Below are 14,841 nucleotides of genomic sequence, written 5' to 3'. Positions count from 1 at the left end.
ATGTTTTTGGAGGTAGGACTATAGGCATAGCATTCAAAGATTATAAGAGTACATCCACATCAAATCTGATATAACAATTTTTTTCACTACTACTAAGATACCATATTTATGGTGTTAATGATAGATACATGTGAAAATAATATAGTACTAGTCATAATTTGGCACCTCAACAAGTTCTTGTGAAATAGAATGTGAAAAAAATATTATCTCCCCAGCATAGCTCAATACAACGATGGCAAGAAGATTATAAAAACTTTGAAGTAGTTCTTTTTCTTTTTCATTTTTCCTGTTGGGGGCTGGGGGTAGAGAGAGAGATGAAGCAAAATATAAAGGTCACCAAATTGGTGAGTCATGCTACCAAACATATAGAAGAAACGATCAGCATTTTTAGGATGGAATGATTTATAACATCATCATTATTATTATTATTATTAAAAAAATTTTGGGGGAGACAGCACTGGGTATAATGTAACTTTGTGTGCTTTTTGGTGGTTAATGACGAGGAACCCCCCTCAAGGTATGGGACAGTGGGACCACCCTTGAGGGGCAAACCCCGGATGCCTATACACCCCCACTGAGCACAGGTAAATCATGAAATGTCTCAGCTAGGGGTCAAACTAGAGACTTCTGGGTTTATAGTTAGTCCAGGCACTTTCCCTTACTACTGGGTTTTTAATTACTCCAAGCTCAATGTATGATTTTGCCAATCCTGTGGACCTGACAACTTTGAAAAATTGCTAACACCTCAAATGACCATGAAATCGCACCAAAAGTTACAATGTGAAGGCTTTATGAGTAGACTATACACTTCTTAAGTTTCAGCTAAAGGATCCATTATAACCCTGACTTATAAACTTCCTTTTTGGTTGGACAGAATCTGCCTTTTCAAGTTCATGTGGTGCATTGTGTTTGAAATAAGCCTTCTAGCTGAAATCAGTTACACCATGCCCACTCCATCGATCAAACCTAACATTCTTAGCAAAACTCTCTCAACCAAAAAGCCATTTCAAAACCAATACCACAGCCCATTCAAAATCCCATTATAAAACCACCATTTAAACTTCACATCCGGTGACTACTTTTTTCATGAACTCACATCAAGTAACAAATATTTAAGGGGAAAATGTTTCAAAACATGCCTTCTGGCAGTACATGTGGAGGTTTTTACACAAAATGGATGTTTTAAACATGCATGAAAGTCACATTCAAAAGCATTTTTTCTTTCTTACCCAACCAGGTGAAGTTTTTGAGGGGATTCAACCTCTAAACATGTCCCACCACTGGGGGTTGATGTGCAAATTGGACCAAAGACCATTGGCAACTATCAGAAGAAATTTACCGTGACATTATATCGTGTTCCAAAAAATACCTACTTCAAAGTCTTGTATCATCCTTGCGTACCATCTTTTGATGTGGTAGATTCCTACATCAAATATAACAAAAGGTAAGGGATGAAAAAACAGAAGAAGAAGCAAATGTTAAATTCATATATGCGTGCACAAGTAGGTTGTAGAAATTACAGGACTCAAGTATGGCATGGAGGTACTCTCTTGGGGCGTTCTTGTGAGGTTAAAATTGTGATCATCAAAAGACAACTCAAGTGAAGAAGATGATGATTGACCATCTCCTGAAATTTCAGTTGGAATAGCAAAAAAGAAATTATAAATATACAGTTAAATTCAATAAGTCATACTAAGAAAAAAAAAATTGAAAATAACATAAATTTTAACTTACCATGCACCATGTGACTAGGTTGTGGAGTTTGTAATGTGATTGCATCTTTCACTTTTTTTCTCTTCTTTCTCACATGCGGTGGGTCAAAGACTTGTTTATCACCAACTACACAAGGTTCCATATCATCACTATTGTTGGCATCTTCTTGGAGACATTCTTGACCAACAATTTCCACCATACTCATGGATGTCACATCCTTTTCAACCAGGTGCAATGCCTCTCTTAACTTATCTTTGACAATTTTGGTCCTGCTATTTGTCAATGAAGCCTTTTCAAAAACAATATACCCCAAATGACATAACTCGCTCAGGCGTGATGCATGGGTAGATTTCTCATTTTCTTGACATGAATCATCAAAGCAATACAACCCTTTCTTTGCATCTTTTGTCCATTTATTTGATATATATTTATCGGGAATCACGTTCACATTATTCACAACAAACACCCTTAAAGCATGGCAACATAACAAACCTAATGTCTCAAACAACTTGCAACTACAACAAATAATCAGCTTGGATCGGTCAAACTCAACAATATGAACACTTCCATTTCCAAGTTCAGTTAGTGAATAGATAGAATTATCCCCATGATGATTAGTTTCAACACAACTCAATCCCAAACATGAATTCAACTCCTCTTCAAACACTCTAAATAAAGCATGAGTATAAACACTTGCAGCATGACTCAAAATACCTCCATAACGAGTAACTTTTGAGGGTGCACCATTTTTGCAACGAAAATCTTCATTTGATTCATCTTGACGCAATTGTGCTACTTTTTCCTCAAAAGACTGAATAGCTTGAATAAGCAGCATAGGCTTTCGCATTATTTGATGAAAAACACTAGTTGAGCTCTCCTTCCGTTGGGAAGATTTCAGCTTTGCTGAGAAAAAATCTACACTCAAAGCTGTGCACCACTTTTCTCGATCCTCATATAAACTATTAAGCCATTCGTGACTCCGTAGATTATACTTCTCAATCATATCATTCCAAGTGGACTCAAATTCCATTTCGTTTATGCATCCATTTAAGCACTTATCAAATCTCGAGTTGAAATCAGCATTAATAGTATAAAGTCCACCAAGATGTTGTTTAGCATTTTTACTAATATGCCATGGGCAAAGTCGATGACGGGATTTCGGGAAAACCAAATTGATAGCATTTGCCATTGTTTGGTCTTGATCTGTAAAAATAGATTTTGGTTGTTGACCTCCCATAGCTGCCAAAAAAGTCTTAAACAACCAAATAAATGACTCAGTTGTCTCATCTATTAAAAAGGCACAACCAAATAAAACATTCTTCCAATGATGGTTAACCCCTACAAATGGTGCACAAATTAAGTTGTAACTATTGATTCGAAAGGTGTCAAAAATAACAACATCCCCAAAATAACCATAGTCTAATTTTGATCTACCATCTCTCCAAAATAAATTTGCCATCCTATTGTCTTGGTCCACTTGCAATGAATAGAAAAACATAGGATCTTCACTTTGCTTATGTCTGAAATGATTAAAAACACTTTGCCCATCCCCAGCTTCAATCATTTCTTTTCTCACAGTAGGCAAGTAATTGTGACTATCTAGCTTGCTTAACCCAATATTATTGGCACCATCGACTTCCTTTGACAAACATGAGCATGAGCATGATCCCGTTGCTTTTGTTTTTGTGCTAGTTGTACTCCCATTAGCATTTAGTACCTTTCTTCCTGATCTCAAATTAAGCTTTTGTTCAGGACTTGCAAATTCATGATTGTGTGTGTCATTAAACAAAACAACAGTCCAAACATCATCTTTCACATCAAATCGAATCCTAGCACAACATCCTGTTCTAGTATCTAAATGATTGAACTTCTTCGCATTAACAGGGTCTTCGAACTCTTTAAACCCTTGTTTCGAACACACAAACTCTCGCTGCCTAATAACACCATTAACCACTCGCCTAGTCGCTTTTCGAATGCTAAACCCCTTCTTAAAAGCATGTGCATTGTAAAGGTCATAAGCTTCTTCTTCAGAACTCACTTGCATTCCAAGTTTGATTTCCCCATCAAATTCACGCGAAGTTACAATCCGACAATCTTCTCCATTATCACCTTCCTCAATTACATCCGGCGCAGTTCTTGAAAGATCCATTACATTAGTCTAAACCTAATCATTCAAACAAAACACATTTTTCATAAACATTTAAGAATAAATTGCATAAACAACAAATATAGAGCTAATATTTAATACTTTAGCTATACTTTACATCCCTTAAGAACCTAGAACAACAGAAAATTACAATTACAGCCCCAAAAATACATATTGCATAAACAACAAATACATGGTTAATATTTAGGGTCCGTTTGGTTAGGTATTTTTGGAGCTTAAAAAAGCGCTTTTAAAACCCAAAACTCTGTTTCGCAACCACAAATCCTAGTAGCTTTTTTACAAACACTCATTTTAAACTCAAAACACCATTTTACAACTGCTTATGCCAACGCACCCTTAATACATTAGCTATACTTGACATCCCTTAAGAAACTATAACAACAGAAAATTTACAATTACAGACCCAAAAAAATATATAGAACAATAAAATAAAAAACCCCAGAAAAACTTAATATGATATATAAATAGAAGAAGATAGAAAGTCTAAAACCCAGAAAATTTTGTTCCAAATGAAACCCAAAAACACTTTAAAAAGGTTTTAAAAAAAAAAATACAAAGTTTACCCTTTTTTTTCCTAGTTTCAGTTAAGCTTACGAATGAACAAATTCAAGCATAATATTTCAGATTAAAGCAAAAAGAGGAGAGAATTTTTCATACCCAGTTGAGTTTTTGGCGTGGATCCAGGTTCGATCGCAGAGGAGAGCTGGGATTGTGGATTGGGAGAGCGAGAAAAACGTGAGAAGAGTGAAAAGGAGGAAGTGAGAGAGAGAGAGAGAGAGAGAGAGAGAGCGAGAGAGTGTGGAAATTGCAATTGAGCGGGATTGATATATTTTTTTTTTTTTGGACGGTTAGAAAGATAAATTGATGGGCAATTTTTTTTGTGGAGACCCAGAAAAGGTGAAACTGATTGGACTTTGATACTTTGTCCTTTTGGCATTTTATTATCTTATATTTCCCACACACAAAAAAAAAAAGTAATAAAACTAATCTTTTGTGTGGAAATAAACTAAGTTTTTATATTTTTATCTAACATTTAGCCAGTTATTAGATACTATGACGTACGAAAGATAATAGTATTGGTCTAGAAGGGAACTTCACACAGACAGCTGAGACAGGACTAGTTTGATAATGATGTTTAGGTATAAAATGGTGTTGAAATTATGATTTAAAAAATATTGCGTGCACGTATTCATAATACAAAAAAAAAAAAAAGTGTTTTGTATCACATTTCAAATAACATATTTTAAAAAAATGGGTAATTACACATACCTCACATGTGGTTTAGGTGAAAATTATTTTGCCTACCCGTGGTTTAAAAAGTATCACTTAACTTACCTGTGGTATGTTCCGTTCGTTTTCCGTAACCCACTTCTGTTAAAATCAGGGTTAAATTGGTATTTTTGCTCAAATTTTATGTCTCTTTCCTCCCAAAACAAAAAATAGAGCAAAAATACAAGAGAAATAAGATCAAAAAGTGGTATTTGTCTTTCTCTCCATTCAAACAAATTTTGAACATGAAGATAGTTTTATTAGTTGCAGGTCTCCAGTTTTTGTATATAAGCAACAAAACTTCCATTTCTATTTCTCAAGACACAACTTCCAAAGGGTTGAGGGAGGCAATATGAAGTTGCCGCCTTGTTTGCCTAGGGAGAAAATCACCACCTCCACAAGCACTCAACATCCACCGACCCATTTTATTCTCCAACGACTTCCTCATTCCTCAACAAGAAAAGCCTCAAATTCACACAATTAGCCCACGCTAATCCCAAAGCATGACAAACTCATCTTCCAGACGAAACCAAAGAACCCAAATTCCCAACCTTCAGCCCATTCATCCCCTCTGAATGCCCTATCAAATCCACCACCTGGTTCATCACCACAATAGCCAAACCAAACTTCTTCGCCAACGACTTCAATTTACCTGAAATCTTAAAAAACAATGACGACCTCAACTTAAGCTCAACTGGGGTGTTCTCAAATTCGGAACGAAACAATGTAGCAATGGAATCAATCACAATGAGCTTAATCGGTAACTGGGTATTCGTGTTTTCAAAAAAAGACTCTATCTTAGGCATTATATCAAACAGTTGGTCTGCAGAATATACAGCATGAACAAATATACGATCACAAGGATCATTATTGAAAATTCTTGGGTGTGAAGAGATAAAGGCATGGGAAAGTTGGTGGAGGCGGCGAGAAGGGAAAGAGAACTCGGTGTGAATGTAGAGAGAAGAGGCGGAGAGGCCACCGAGTGAGGGTGGGAGCTAGGCGGAGAGGGTTAGTTGGAGACAAAGTTGTGTCTTGCCACAACTGCTCTCGGCGACAAGCTCGGTTATTGAGTTGCAAGGGATGCCACCGCCGAGACAGCGGTCTAGGATTGGGCAGCCAAAGGTGCATTTCTGGGTTGATGGAAGACGATGAAGCAGGTTTTCTAGGGTCATGTTTGAATTTTGTGACTTTTCATTTTTTTTTTTTTTTTGTGATGGAGTTAGCCAAAGGGTTGAGGGAGGCAATGGGGCTTAGGCTTTTTATTTTTTTGGGTATGTTCTTCATGTTCAAAATTTGTGTGAATGGAAAGAGACAAATACCACTTTTTGATCTTGTTTCTCTTGTATTTTTGCTCTATTTTTTGTTTTGGGAGGAGAGAGAAGTAAAATTTGAACAAAAATACTTATTTACCCCTGATTTTAACAAATGTGGGTTATGAAAAACAAACGGAACATACCGCCAATGGGTTAAGTGGTACTTTTCAAACCACGAGCAGGCAAGGTGATTTTCGCCCAAACCACAAGTGGGTTATGTGTAATTACTCATTTAAAATATGAAAAAATAATAATAATTGTGTTTGGTATATGTATTTGTTTTTTATTTTTAAATGATAAATGTATAGTAAAAGAATACTATTTTATTTAAGGGGGAAAAAAAGAAAAAAGAAGGACAAATAGGTGGGCCCATGTGAAATTTTTTTTTTTAAAAATTTGGTCTTGTTAATGAGCAGTATGATTTTCAACCTATTTATAAAAGATTTAAAAAAAAAAATGGAACATTCATTCATTCAATTATAAAATAAGAGAATCATGAAAAAAAGCCTCCATAATAGGTGGAGGTGAATCCTTAATCCAATACATATCATTATTAATGTTCCTAGCATGTTGTGCGAGAGCATGAACCACCTTGTTTCCTCCTCTCCTTGTGCAACTAATATTGACCCAATGCAAGCCATGAATCAGGTATTGAATATCATCAACCACATTCCCCAGCAAGGACAGATTAAGCTTTGAGAATGGAATAGCGGTAATGACATTCACATTATCGCCTTCCCTAACAAGTTCTGAGAATCCTACGTTTGTTGCAAATTCCATCGCCTTTCTGCAAGCAAGCATCTCGACCTCACTGTAGCTCACCGGTGGATCTTTGGCTGACATGGCTGCCATCACTTCACCCGAGTCTTTTCGAATAATTGCTCCAAAACCAGAAGTCCCAGTCTCTATGAAGACAAACGCATCAAAGTTCAATTTGAATACTGATTGGGGAGGTGGTTTCCATACATCCATGTTCGATTGCAAAGCTAGAGCAATAGCCAACTACTTTTGTGATTGTCAATACTCCTCCAAATATTCTTTAGCTCTTGCATTCAGCCAATTCAGATGTTGAAGCTTCCTCCCATGAAGCATTTTGTTTCATTGATTCCAGATTAGCCAAGATTGGACAAAAAACAATTCCATAACCTCCACCAAAAGCCTATCCAATAAGTATTCAACAAGTTGGATAATGTCTGATTGTCTATGCGAGCTTTTTTGCAATTTTGAAAAACTCCCCACCCACACGTCTTGTGTAGCATCACAATCCCACATAGCATGCATCACTGATTCTATAAATCTAGTGCAAATCAGGCAGACATTCTCTTCAATAATTCGTCTCTTCACTGAATTCAAACGGGTTGGCAAGCTCTCCATCCAAAGACCTTAATATTGTTTGGAAGTCAAAGTTTCGACAATGCTGTCCATAACTTTTTTTTTTTTTTTTGCATATCCGCTGGAATTTTTAGTCCAGTCCTTACCCTTCAGAACCTGTCTAACGACGTTTGCTAATTTGACATAGAACAGCCCATTTCTATTATGCAGCCACACAATTGAGTTGGGGACATATCTACGGCTTTGGCATCCTCTTTGTGGAACACAAACCTGATGAAATCTTATCTCCACTAGTTTAAATCATTATCAATAAGATTTGAAACTCACCAGTCCTCTATATCATCATTGGTTGAGTATAGAATTCGGTTTGTTGGATGGTTAGGAATTCATCTATCACAATATAATCCTTATGAAAGAGAAATTCACAACTCTCCAATAACATCTAGATTTCAGAATAGGCAGCGCCGCCATAATACTTCCCCAAAAAAATGAGCAATTAGGTGACTCAACAGCCTCAAGAAAGAAAGATCATGGAAAATACCTCGCTTTAAAGCATCGATATAAGAGGGAATCATTTGCCTGTATCGTTCTCCATCCTTGCTTTGCTAGCATAGCGAGATTGAATGATCTTAGATCTCGAAATCCCATTCCACGCTCTTTCTTTGAAATTGATAATTTATCCCAACTTTTCAAATGAATCTTCCTTTCATTCCCTACTTGTCCCCACCAAAAATTTGCACACATTGCATTTAGCTCATCACACAACTTCATAGGAAGCAGGAACACTCCCATAGTGTAAGTGGGGATGGATTGAGTCACTTCCTTAATGAGAACCTCCTTTTCAGCCCTTAATAACATCATGCCTTTCTAGCTTTGTAGTTTTTTCCATACTCTATCCTTTAGATAGGAAAAAGTATGATATTTTGCATGTCCAATGAGTGTAGGCAGCCCCAAATAGGATTCAAATTGATTCACCTCCTTGACATCAAGAATCGCCATGATTTCTTGTTTTTTACCATTTAAGGTGTTTCTGACCACTTAAGGTGTTACTTCTAAAATACCCCAAAGACTTTTCCATGTTTATACTATAACCTGAGGCCTTTGCATAAGTTTGAAGTATCCCAACAATCGCCTCCACTTTATTATGAGTCGCCCAACAAAACAACAAGGAATCATCTACAAAAAGGAGATTAGAAATCTTGGGTGCCCTTCTACAAATGGATACTCTATTGATTCTTCCCTCCAATTTTGCTGTTGTTAATAAAGAAGTGAACCCCTCTACACATAATAGAAATAAATATGGTGAAAGAGAATTTCCCTAACAGATTCGTCTTGATGGATGAACATCACCATAGGGTTTACCATTAATAAGAATAGAGAAAGATGGTGTGATAAAACAACTCATCACCCTTTCTATCCATATTTATGGAAAGCCCATCTTGTGCATAATTCCCTGTAAAAATGGTCATTCCATTCGGTCATAGGCCTTACTGATGTCTAGCTTTAATGCCAAAGATCCTTTTTTTCCCTTCTTTCTACAGTGCATGGTATGTAATGTCTCATATGCAACCAACACGTTATCCGTTATGAAGCGACCTAGGACAAAAGAACTCTAAGTAGGAGAGATGATATGAGGGAGACTCTGTTTCAATTTGTTCACCAAAACCTTGGAAATAATTTTATAAATGACATTACAGAGACTAATTGGTCTAAAATCAATCATTTTCTCCGAATTCTTCACTTTATGAATAAGAATAATATTAGTATGATTAATATTAAGCACCATATTACCAGAATTCAAAAAAATTCAAAACAGCAGTAACTACAGTATCACCTACAATATGCTAGAATTTTTGGTAAAAGAGAGCATTCATACCATCAGTTCCAGAAGCCTTTGTTGGTTTCATCTAGAACAACGCCGCCTTAATTTCATCCGCACTAAATTCACTGGACAATATCTGTTGCATATCAGAGGTCACATTCTAGAAACCACATGCAGACACTCATCCACCTAATCACATGGATCTGCACTAAACAGATTATTAAAGTAATCCGAAGCTACCTTGACTATATTCTCCATATCTTCCATCCATTGATTTTCTCCATTTTTAATCTCCTTAATGTGATTTTTCCTCCTCTGTTGGGTTGCTTTAGAGTGAAATTTTTTTGTATTTTTATCCCTATATTTTAACCATAGGATTCTTAACCTTTGCGCCTAATAGATCTTTTTCTTCAGAAGGAGTTCATCCATTCTTTTTCATGCTTCCAAGTACTCAGCCATGTTCTCTTTAGTGGTCTCAGCTTCATTCAGAGCATCAACTCAATTTTTAAGCTATTTAATAGCTTCAATATTCAGGTCAAACTTGGCATTTCCCCATGCTATTAAATCTGCTCCACAAGTGCTGATTTTTTCCTTAATTAAAGCCAACCCAGATTCCTCATTCCCTACCGTGTTCCATGCATCCACCACCACCATTTCACATTCATCTCATAAAAGCCATGCTTCCTCAAATTTGAACCCCTTTTCCCTTCTGTCTATATTGCATAACTCTAGGTTTGAAGTACAATGGGCAGATGATCTAAATCATGAGATGAAAGGTGAGTGATAGTGCTTAGTTGGTATTTCTCCCTCCACTCCTTGGATGTGACTGTCCAGTCAAGCCGCACCTTTGTATTGGCATCACCAGGTCTCTTATTATTCCAAGTGAATGGATAGCCCCTAAAGCTCAAATCCTCAAGCTGACACGGTTCCAATACATCCAGAAAGGCATCAACTTGGGTTGTTTGTAGTGGTTGTTTTCTTAGCTTTTCTGAGGCATGAAGAAAAGCATTGAAATCACTAATGCATAGCTAAGGTCCATCTACAAATGTTCTCAAGTGCGCCAATAACTTCCACGACTTTTCCCGTTCCTATACTACTGACCAACCATAAAAACAAGTCAAAAACCATGTAAAACCATCATCCTCTATCACCTTAGCTAAAACATGGTTAGCAGCAAAATTAATGACCTCCATCGATACGTCATTCTTCCAAATAAAAGCTAAGCCTCCCTTTGAATCTGGATGTTTTACAATAATTTGATTCGGAAAAGACAAATTGTTGTAAAGTTTCTCAAACCCTTCTTTATCTAGTTGTGTTTCCATGAGAAAACACACATTGGGAACTTGTTCTCTCATAATCTTGCGAAGGCTACGACCTACTCAAGGGTTCCCAAGCCCTTAGTAGTTCCAACTTAGAAGTCTCATTGCCAGGGGAGTCAGTGTCATACCGTACTGGCTGGTACAAACGGAATTTACCGTACCGGTGGGTAGGCCAGTACAAAAATACTATGATTTCGTTTCGGATTAAATATCGGCCATACTGGTGTTGTTCCAGCCATACTGGGATAAATACCAGATTTCAGGCTGTAAATAGATTTCGGGCGAAACAAAAACACTTACTAACTTACCTTCTATCCATTTTTGTTTTCACCTAATAATGCTTCTTTCTATTATCTCGTTCTCTCTTATTCTTCTCCCATTTCTTCTACATATTTTCTTTGTTTATGACTTCCATGTTCTCCACTTTTTCTAGCTTTCCTCCCTTTTTTGTTCTTCAGTTCTTTCTTCAAATCTCTCTCTCAACATTTAAGTGTCTATGTTTGTTTGTTCCTTTCCTTTTGTATTTTTAAAACTTTTTTATCTTAGTTTTGTGTGGCCACGCGAAGAGGCAGAGGAGTTCTTCAACCAAGAAAAGAAAAAATTATGTAAAGCGTTAAATGTGATAAGACTTATCTTGAAAAGAGAGAGTGAAAAAAAATATTTAAAAAAAAAATAATAAAAGATACTAAAGATAGTGGAAGAGAATAAAAACTAAAAAAAGTAGTAACAAATGTTGGCAGGTATACCTTGGCTTGTACATGTACAACAACTTCGGATTTAAGTAAAAAAGAGATATAGAATTTGCCTTATAATTTTTTTTAAATGTCTAGTCAATTAAACAAATATTCACATTTATATATATATATATATATATATATATATATTTTATGGGAGAAAGTGACGAAAACCAGGCAAAAATACAAAGGAAGAAAGTGACGAAGAACAACTAGGATACAAAGAACAACTAAAATACAAAAACTAAACTTAAAACATGAAAAAGGAAGCTACGGGAAATGGAAATTGGTGAAGGAGAATAAGGACGAGCTATAACTACAAGACGAACACGCTGATTGGATAATGAGAGTGTAAGAAGATCATGGAAGCTTATTAATGGGGTATATTGCTAAAATACTATAGAAAATAACAGCAAAATATGGAATAGAACATAAAACAAGATACAATAAACTGAGAGATATTATTAGATTGAGCAAGTTTTTTACAGGACTGGAAGATATATACTGGGAAATATTACACAAACTAGCTAACTCTAACTCTGGAATTTTTTCTAAGTCTTTCTACTCTTTTCTACTCCTAATTTCTGCCAAACTAAGGAAACAAAATGCCTATTTATAGGCAAATATTTTACAAAAGGACAGAATATTTTACAGTGAAGAAATGTGAATGCTGGCTTTCTTCTTTACAGTTGTCGAAGATTTGTGATGATTCAGTGCCAGTTGTCTTCTGAATGGGCAGGAAAGATTCGCATGCGGATTCTTTGCTGACAAGAGACATAATGGAACTGAGCAAAGGACTAAGCCATCATAGAGTTCAATAGTTTTTATCTTGAAGAAAGTGTGATGGCAAAAGGAAAACATACCAAAACAAAAGTGGGTCCCACATTTTTTTTTTTTTTTTGCATATATCTTTTGTACATATCTTACTTTAATCATCTCTTCCTTGGAACCATTCTTCATCAATATCTGCATCTGGATCATGGTTATGGTAATAAGGATCATCAAAGTCAAAAGGACTAGGCATTTCCCAATGGTGTTGATAGGGTCATTGCTGTCGGCAAACATCTGGATCGGCTGGCACAATGTCTGGGAGGATTCCTTTGATTGAGGGATTCTGCCATCGTGAGTGAATAGTGACATGATATCCAAGATACGTCCATGTGTCTGTGAATAGTACCATCAGCATTTGTTACCTAATGTACATCTGGAGGGTGGGAAATTCCTTTTGCTTGAACATTATTTTTGGAGTTCAATTTTGCTACTATACATGCAGAGTTAATTTTGTGACCAAACCGGGGGTGATCTACTTTGTGATACTTGGACCATCGACCATCATGAGTATCATTTTTCAAAATTTCATGCCAAAATTTGTGAAAGTATTTATTTTCATGACGAAAAGTGTATGAGTAGAATCGTGATTCAAAATGAATGCACAAGTAGTACTCATTGAGTAAGTACCACATGTAAAGGTAATGTGCAACATTCCAATATGTTATCCAAAATGCAAATGGAGTTTTCCATGGGTGCTCAATATCTGGGAAGAGGGCAAGGAAATGGCTTTGGTGTTGTTTGATGGAGGACTCGAATGATTCTTTTAGATCTGGCTTAGAGGGTCAGGGTCTTTATTTGGTCTTTTATTTCTGGGGGAAGGGTTTCTATCATATTCATGATATCATTAGAGGATGAAGTAGAAGGGCCAGAGGATGAGGATGGATCTGTGATTGGGTATACACATAAGGGTGGAGGAATTATTGTAGTATGAAGGATTGGAGGCTTTCTAGAAAGGTAATCAGTGATAAGGTTATTCGTACCTTTGATGTGTTTGACTTGGAAGGACCATTGTGAAAACCAATTTGATCATCTGAGTAACTGGGGATGGGGGAGCATATTTCTTTTGAACTGGAGCATTTTTGAGAAAGAAGACATATCCATTTCTACAAGAAAATTGTGACCAAGGAGGTGAAATTGAAACTTTTCAATGCCATGTTTGACTGCCAGGATTTCTTTGAAAGTGGAATGATAATGGAGTTCTGAAGGCTTGAATGCATCATTTTTGGATCCACAAATATTTCTTTTACCATCAATTTCTTCAAAGAGAGCTGCTGCCCAATACTCATCACTTGCATTTGTCTATAGAATTCTTTTTCCTGTTCCTGGAATCTGCAAAGGGGGAAGTTTTTCTGCTAATTTTTTCAATTGTTGAACTGCTTCTGTATGAACTAAATTCCATGCTGGAGGAGATTTTTTCAATAACTTGGACAAACAATCTCTGTGTCTGAAAATTTTTGGAATAAAATTTGACATGTAGTTAACAATTCCAAGAAACTGTTGGATCTGTTTGGTGCTGGTGAGTATATCTGGAAATTCACTGAGAGAGACTGCTATGTGAAGCTGCAAAGTGTACTTTCCATCTGAAATGTTTACACCCAAGAAGTCAATAGAAGATACTCCTATGACCATTTTCTTTTCTGAAAGCATTATCCCTTGAGCTTTTACTAAATTGTAGAATTCAGTAAGCAATTTTTCATGGGAATCTGCATCTTTTGAGAATAGGAGGATATCATCTACATAGATCAATGCATTTGACAACAGTGGTTGGATCAGCGTTACCATTGCTTTTTGGAATTGAGATGGAGTATTTTTGAGGCCGAAAGGCATTACCGTCCATTGATAATGGTGGTCTGGAATGCAAAATGATGTCTTGTATCTTTCTTCTGGATGAATTCCTAATTGCCAAAATCCTGCTTTGAGATCAAATTTTGAAAATACTTTGGCATTGGAAAGATGCTGGAAGAGAGCACTTTTGTTTGGCAGTGGAAACTTGTCATCAGCAAGGAAATGATTAAGATCTTGGTAATTAATTACCAATCTAAGCTTTCCTCGAACTTGTTTTGCATGCTTGTTAACATAGAAGGCTTCACACGTCCATGGTGAAGTTGTGGGTTCAATAAGGTTTTCTGAAAGAAGAGTGGATAACTCCTGCTTAGCTACAAATGTTCTGGATTCATACCTCTATGACTAGCTTTTGTGGGGTTAACATCTGTTGTGAAATTTTAAAATACTTGCAAGTGTATGAACCGTACTGAAGTATAGTTTGACAATAACGAGGTCGAACCCACAGGGACTTGAATGAACATAGGAAAATTAATCAAATCTTAACCAAATTAATCCT

General features: G+C 36.3%; 2 protein-coding genes and 1 pseudogene across 2 annotated transcripts; all 3 read right to left on the bottom strand.

The window, feature by feature from the left end:
• Positions 1-1,046: 1,046 nt before the first annotated feature.
• LOC142614446 (protein FAR1-RELATED SEQUENCE 5-like) lies at positions 1,047-4,760 on the bottom strand. The gene is made up of 4 exons (XM_075786965.1): positions 4,538-4,760; positions 1,735-3,877; positions 1,521-1,627; positions 1,047-1,423 (listed from the first exon to the last, which is right to left on the bottom strand). The coding sequence occupies exons 2-4, from the start codon at positions 3,860-3,862 to the stop codon at positions 1,388-1,390; spliced, it is 2,271 nt and encodes a 756-aa protein (XP_075643080.1). The 5' UTR covers positions 3,863-3,877; positions 4,538-4,760; the 3' UTR covers positions 1,047-1,387.
• Positions 4,761-5,465: 705 nt separating this feature from the next.
• On the bottom strand, positions 5,466-6,321 carry LOC142616769 (DNA repair protein XRCC3 homolog; annotated as a pseudogene).
• Positions 6,322-6,939: 618 nt separating this feature from the next.
• Positions 6,940-7,434, bottom strand: LOC142616768 (uncharacterized). Its single transcript, XM_075789552.1, has one exon. It carries the CDS (start codon positions 7,432-7,434, stop codon positions 6,940-6,942), a length of 495 nt encoding a protein of 164 aa, XP_075645667.1.
• Between the last annotated feature and the right edge of the window lie 7,407 nt (positions 7,435-14,841).

This window comes from Castanea sativa, chromosome 11, assembly GCF_040712315.1.
Source record: "Castanea sativa cultivar Marrone di Chiusa Pesio chromosome 11, ASM4071231v1".
Lineage (NCBI taxonomy): Eukaryota > Viridiplantae > Streptophyta > Magnoliopsida > Fagales > Fagaceae > Castanea > Castanea sativa.
This window is presented reverse-complemented; position numbering and strand designations above follow the sequence as displayed.

Excerpts from the sequence above, each read along its gene's own strand:
- LOC142616768 (XM_075789552.1), bottom strand. The coding sequence starts at position 7,434 with ATGGATGTATGGAAACCACCTCCCCAATCAGTATTCAAATTGAACTTT.
- LOC142614446 (XM_075786965.1), bottom strand. The coding sequence starts at position 3,862 with ATGGATCTTTCAAGAACTGCGCCGGATGTAATTGAGGAAGGTGATAAT. Across the intron at positions 1,628-1,734 it reads ACCTAGTCACATGGTGCATG|GAGATGGTCAATCATCATCT; the intron begins GTAAGTTAAAAT and ends CTGAAATTTCAG. Across the intron at positions 1,424-1,520 it reads CCATGCCATACTTGAGTCCT|GAATCTACCACATCAAAAGA; the intron begins GTAATTTCTACA and ends TATTTGATGTAG.